The following is a 6613-nucleotide window of genomic DNA, read 5'->3' as shown; positions in this document are numbered from 1 at the left end:
TATAAAATGGGCAAGTGACAGAAACATTTCACCCAAGAGGATATGGCACAGATGGCAAGTGAGCACATGCAAAAATGAACATGATGAGCCATTAGGGAAATGCAAGTTAAAACCACAGTGAGATGTCACTATACATGCATCAGAATGGCTAAAACAAAAAATAATGACTACACCAAATGCTGGGGAGGCTGTAGAAAAACTGGGTTCCTCACACATTGCTAGTAGGACTGTACAATGGTACAGCCACTCAGGAAAATCATTTCTTAAAAAACTAAACTTCACTTATAATATGACCCAGCAATTGCACACTTGGGCATTTTCCCCAGAGAAATGAGGAACTTCTGTTTGTGCAAAAACCTGAACACGAATGTTTATAATAAGTCTATTCATAATAACCCCAAATCCAACACAACCTAGAGGTCTTCAACAGGTGAATGGCTAAACAAACTACAATGTATCCGTATCATGGACTACTACTTAGCAATAAAAAAGGAATTAAATTTAAGATATGCAACAACTTGGACAAATGTCCACTTTCCTCATTTGTAATAAGATGTGTGTGTGCGGGGTGGCGGGGGGGGGGGGGTGTCCTCAAAGGCCATCCTGTTTGGGAATACGAGATACAGATGAGCAGAGGGGGCAGGATGGGAGCATATTTGGAAGGACTTAGGGCTTGTATTTATTTTAGATTTTATTTTATGTTTTAGAACTTTTAGATATTCAGAATAAACAGAAAGAATTGGCTCAATGAATGGCCCCTGTTGTTTCACGGGCATCTGACGGAGCCCATTTTGGAAGCTGGGAACTCAAGAGAAGGGGAGTTTAGGGTAGTTGCATTCTGTTAACATAAGCCATAGATTCTGCTTAGTTGTAGTGAAATGAGTCTAATCAGAGTGGCTGTAGCCTTCTTACACTGAGATGGGATGGTGTGAATTAGTATAAGACCTCACCTGAAAGGATTCCGTGTTCCCAGGAACACTAGGAAACGTAAAGGTTCATCAGTCAAGGGACCTGAAAAAACGAGAAAGGCGAATTGCTTCCTGAACAGTAGGAGTAACAGGAAGTCCATCATCAGAGCACATTTAGTTGGTGGCATGTAGTATTGGTCAGGTGATTCCCAAGCATGGCCAGAGTCTAAAGTGTGTTCAGGTTTGAAAATGAAGTAGGCAGTGAGTCCATGAACCATTTTATAAGACCGATTGCTACACATTAATATTCAAAGGCCAGATTTATCACGCGGGATTGAAATTACGAAAAGCAAACTGGAAGTAACCGTTGCTACAGGGGTCTAATGGGGGCGTATTTAGTGTCTCCTAACAGCCAATCCTAGCGCCAGCGCTTTCGAGGGGATGTAGCCGTGGAGAGACAGTGGCCAATGGCAAAGAAGACAGTGGATAGGGTGAGGGTGACCGGCGCGTGACGCATGGGCCACGTGCCGCAGGGAGGGCCGGGCTGAGGACCCGTAGCACGTTCAGGGTTCCAGCTGTTAGTCTGAACTGTAGCCGGCACTTCAGCGGACGCCAAACTTCGAGTCTCACCTGCCGTTAAACATCATGGAAGACTCTCAGAGTGAGCAACAGCGGGTGATACGACGCCACCACCGCGAGAAGAGCGAGCTGCAGGCCCGCATCCAGGGCATGAAGAACTCGGTCCCCAAGAGCGACAAGAAGAGAAGAAAGCAGTTGCTCCTAGACGTGGCCCGCCTCGAGGCCGAGATGGAGCAGAAACACCAACAGGAGCTGGAGAAGTTCCAAGAGAGCTTCCCTGCTAACAGCAACGTCGACTCTGTTACTGAAGATCTCGCCAAGATGGATCTGGAGAACCAGCCTCCCCGCCTGTCAAGGGCACGGAGAAGGCGCGAAAGAAGGGCGCGCCAGGAGAGGATTGCCGAGGCCGAGACGCAGCACCTGGCCAGCTTCCGCCGCGAGGAGGAGGAGAAGCTTGCCGCCATCCTAGGGTCCAAGAATCTGGAGCTGAAGAATATTCCGGCCGACGGCCACTGCATGTATCGCGCCATCCAAGACCAGCTGGTGTTCTCCGTGACTGTGGAGAGCCTGCGGAGCCGCACGGCCGATTACATGCGCAAGCACGTCGACGACTTCCTGCCCTTCTTCAGCGACCCCGACACCGGAGACGCCTACAGCCGTGAAGACTTCTTGAGCTACTGCGACGACATCGTGCGCAGCCCGTCGTGGGGAGGCCAGCTCGAGCTGAGGGCCCTGTCGCACGTCCTGCAGACCCCCATCGAGGTGATCCAGGCCGATTCGCCTGCCGTCCTCATCGGGGAGGAGTACACCAAGAAGCCTCTCACCCTGGTCCACCTGCGCTACGCCTGCAACCTCGGGGAGCACTACAACTCGGTGAAGCCGCTTGAGGCCGGAGCGGTGGGGGGCGCGGCCCCGCGGCTCTTCTAGGCCGGTCGCCATCACCGCCGCCGCCATGGCCGCTGCAGCTGGAGCCGTTGCTGCCGCCGCCACCGCCACCGCCGCATCTCCTCAGTAGGCTCCGTTTTTTTCCCTTCGGTTTTCTCGGGTTTTTTTCTTTCTTCGTTTTACTCGAAAGTCTCCCCCCGCAAATCTCCTCCCCGCCCCATCCCCCCACGCTGTCTTGCCTGGCGGTTCTATCCTCTTCTGCTTTGGGAGCTGGCGGGGGTCGGGGGCGCCAGGCTCAGGACCAGGGAGATACCTGTATTGTGCCACTTGAGGGGAGTAGGTTGGCCAGATTTTAAGCACTTCTGGCCCCTAAAGGTCTTTGCCTCCCTCGTTGACGAGTATTGGTCCTGTTGCACATCCGTTTGAGATAAAGACGGCAACTTGGTTTGATGCCTTCTTAACTTGGGAAAAACTAGTTTAGCTCGGAGTCTCCAGATTGCCCCCATGAATGCATTGGATGACTTAGATAAAGTTGGAGTCTCTGTGATCGAAATGCTCTGTGAATGCCTTTTGCTTTTTGGTTCTTTGGAGGGAAAAATGTATCGTGGACTGTTTCGGCGGTTGCGTTTTACCTCAGTTGGGCCATTCTGGAGATGCCTCAAGGTACAGACAAGACCTCCTCAGGTATTTTGTTTTGTTTTTTCAAACTTGTGTGGTTTGCAATTAATTTTACCTGCCTAGGATTTGCTGAATTCTACATAAAAGCGTTTGTTAAACTTAAAAATTAAATGTAGGTGCTAAGTAGAGAAATTGAATTTACAAAAACAGGTTAGATAAGGTTCAGTCTCAGATGTGAAAGATCTCAAGGTAATTTCCTTTATTCAAGAGAGAAAGGGCCATGACTTTATTCAACTAGTTGATCCACTTCATGATGTCTCCAACTGGTATGAAGCAAAAAGAGACACACTGACAGGCAGCCTAGTTTACTGTAAGGATGAGACTGAACTAGTAAGTTTTCTTTACTGTGAGACAGGCAAGGGTACAACTTTATTCAAGCAGTTGATCCAGTTTATTTCATCTAAAAGTGGTACAAAGTGTGAAAGATCTAAACTTAGCATATTTTCCTTAATTCTTAGAGACAGAAAATTGCTTTAAAAGATTTTAGGACATAAAAATAGTTGATCCTTTTTATTGTATCTATAACTAGCACAAGACCAAAATAAAAAGAGTAAGCAATCTACTTTTGTTGATAGTCAAGATTTGTTGATATCTTGAATTTGCCAATGGATTGGTAACAGTGAAATGATTTGCAATAAACAGTTTAAAAGTTTTTAAATCTTCAGATCCTGTATTTCAATGATGTTGCTTAAATAAATATTTTAAAAGTCCATTGTACTCACCAAATATTCTAAAACAAAATATATAAATTCAAAGAATTTTTAAAAATATTATGCAACTTGTTTTTAAAATAAAAGTTTTTAAAATACCTGGTTCTCTATTTTTGTGTAGCTGACTTAGTTTGTATACCAGGATCTACTTCAGCAGAGGAATCCTGGAGGGTTAGGGAGAGGAGTTGGGGAGCCAGATAAGGCTTTGGGGAGGAGAACTGGCCTGAGGTCTTGGTGGCAGCCGGGAGTGTAATGTTTCTCAGGAAAGGATGTAGGGAGGAATTTTATCTAGAGGCTGTCTGGAGTTGATGTTTCTGTGGAAAACATCATGAAATGATTTTATTTAGGGACGTTCTCATTGCTATGCATGAAAAAGAACTCTCACTTCCAATAATTGAAGAGTCAAGGGCTATCTGCCCGAGGGCAAAAGTGCCACCGTTTTGGGGTGGGGGCTTGGAGGTGGGAGGGTGTCCCCAAAAGGCAAATAGGGAAATCCTGCCAGATAGCTCACTCTGTATATGTGTGTCAGATAAATTTCAGATGGCCAGCTGGCTGAGAAGAAAGGCCACTGAGAAAATCAGGGATTGGGGTGCACTGTAAGTAGAAGGCCTTTTATAGGAGTGAGAATACTGGCTAGGGAAGAGAGACAAGGCCCAGAAGGGAAGCATAGTCTATAGAAGGGTGCCTAGCTGGGAAGGAGGATGGAAATCCTGGAAGGGGTCAGCGTGGAAGGAAGAATGGGACATGGCAGGGGAAAAGGACACAGACTGAGGAAGGGGACTGACTAGCTGATGAACATAGGCAGTAAAGACAGCCTGGGCAGAGGAAAGGACCTGCAAGGAGGGCAGAGGACAGAGGTGGACAAGGGGGGCCTGACTCGGGACCTCTGGCAAATGCTGGTGAAGGCCTCGAGAAATGGGAAGTGTGCCCTACTGGAGGGAGCTGCACTGGGTGGGGAAGGGGGCCTGGCTAGGGTAAGGGGGCATTGATGGAGGGGGCCAGGCATGATCTGAGAAAGGGGATCTGGCTGTGGGAGGATCCCTGGCAAGGAAAGTGGTCCAGGCTGGAGGCAAGAGCAGAGGTTGGTGAGGGGCTTCTGGTGGGAGAAGGTGGCCCAGCTGGGGTGTGGTGTAAAGGGAGGGGGAAGGAAGGGGACTGGAAACTAGGTCACATTCTGGGGAAGGGATCAGGGTTGGGGCTAAGAATGAGATCAGAAAGGAGGCCAGATGGGGACTGAGACACTGGGAGGAGGAGTAGACTGGTGAGGGGGCTACTCTTTGGGGAAGAAGGTCAGGCTGAAAGGCACACTGGCTGATAAAGGGGTCCATGGCTGTTGAATGGGGAAAGGCTGCACCAGGTTGCCTCTCCCTGGAGGGACACTTGTCTGGGAAAAGGGTCTGAAAGGAGATGGGGCCTTCCTGGGGAGAGAGGCATGGACTCGGAAACAGGGTCTGATGGGGGGAGAACTGGAAGGAGGAGGAAACCTGGCTGGTAAAGGAGCCACCAGGCTTAGAAGGGTGGACAAAGCTGGAAGAGTGGGTCCAGACTGGGGCAGGGGGAGGGAACACAACCTGAGAAGGCGGTTGGCTGGGAAAAGGAACCTGCCCCAGAAGGAGGTAGAGGCAGCAGAGGGGCTCCTTGCTGGGAAGTCAGGCGTAGACATAGGAGGGGGCTTGGATAGATCTGGGCATGGGCTGGAGAACAGCTATATGATATGGAAGCAATCATGGAAGGAGAAGGGAGCCTGGCTGGGACTGGGGAGATATCTGGGAGGTGCTGGCTCCAAGGCACTAGAGTGCTAGCTGGGAAAGGTGGCCTGGTGATAGAGGCTTTAGGTGGGCGAATGGGATCAGACAGGGGAAGTATGCTTCTCTGGAGACCCCATCAGGGAGTATCTTGAGAAAGAGGAAATAGGCAGAGAAGAGGGACAGAAGCTAACAGACAAGAGAACCTGGCTTTGGACTGGGGCATAGGGTGGGGAAATAGGTCTGGAGAGGAAGGAGATAATGGGGAACGGGGTGGTTAGGGAAAAAGACCTAGCTGAATTAGGGGGCAGAGGATGAGAAAGGAGTTCTTGGCTGTTAAAGTCAAGGGGGGGAGCCTGGGGAAGGACAGCTGGCCAGGGAAAGAAACCTGGCCGGGAAAGCTGGCAGAAGCTGGGGAGGACATAGGTTGGGGAAGGGATGCGGGAATGTGCCTGTCTTGCAAAGGGAGTACAGGTATGATAGGGTGGCACAAGCTGAGGTTGGGAGACTGGCCAGAATGGGGGTGCTGGGGGCAAAAAGACCCTGGCAGGGAAAGGTGGCCTGGCTGGGAAGGGTCTCTAGCAGGGGAATAGGGCCCAAGAGGAAAGGGGGTGGTCTGCCTGGGGAGGAACACGCAGGCTACGAAAGGAACCTGGTGGTGGGAGAGGTTCGAATGCCAAGAACAACATAAACTGGGCACGGGATAATAGGCAGGTTAATGGACATAGCCGGGAGGTCCTAGCGGGTGAAGGAGCCTTCTAGAGAAAGGATTCTTTTTTTCTTTAAGATTTTATCTATTTATTTATGAGAGACACAAAGAGAGAGGCAGAGACATAGACAGAGGGAGAAGCAGGTTCCCTGCGGGGAGGCTGATGTGGGACTCCATCTGAGACCCCTGGGATCACGCCCTGAGCAGAAGGCAGATGCTCAACCACTGAGCCACCCACGTGTCCCTAGGGAAGGGATTTTGCCTGCAAATGGAAGGGTCCTAGCAGATGGGGGATCCTTCTAGGGAAGAGACCTCTGCCAGGGCATGTGCCACGGCAGAGGTCGTGGCTGAGGGAGGGCATGTGGTTGAGGAAAGGGACCTAGCTGAGGAGGGGACCAC

General features: G+C 50.1%; 1 protein-coding gene across 1 annotated transcript; it reads left to right on the top strand.

Annotated features, from left to right (window-relative positions):
• The first annotated feature begins 1427 nt into the window (after positions 1 to 1427).
• Positions 1428 to 3197, top strand: OTUD6A (OTU deubiquitinase 6A). The gene has a single exon (XM_072815946.1). It carries the CDS (start codon positions 1554 to 1556, stop codon positions 2412 to 2414), a length of 861 nt encoding a protein of 286 aa, XP_072672047.1. The 5' UTR covers positions 1428 to 1553; the 3' UTR covers positions 2415 to 3197.
• The last annotated feature ends 3416 nt before the right edge of the window (positions 3198 to 6613 follow it).

The sequence above is a fragment of the Canis lupus genome, chromosome X (genome assembly GCF_048164855.1).
Source record: "Canis lupus baileyi chromosome X, mCanLup2.hap1, whole genome shotgun sequence".
NCBI lineage: Eukaryota > Metazoa > Chordata > Mammalia > Carnivora > Canidae > Canis > Canis lupus.
This window is presented reverse-complemented; position numbering and strand designations above follow the sequence as displayed.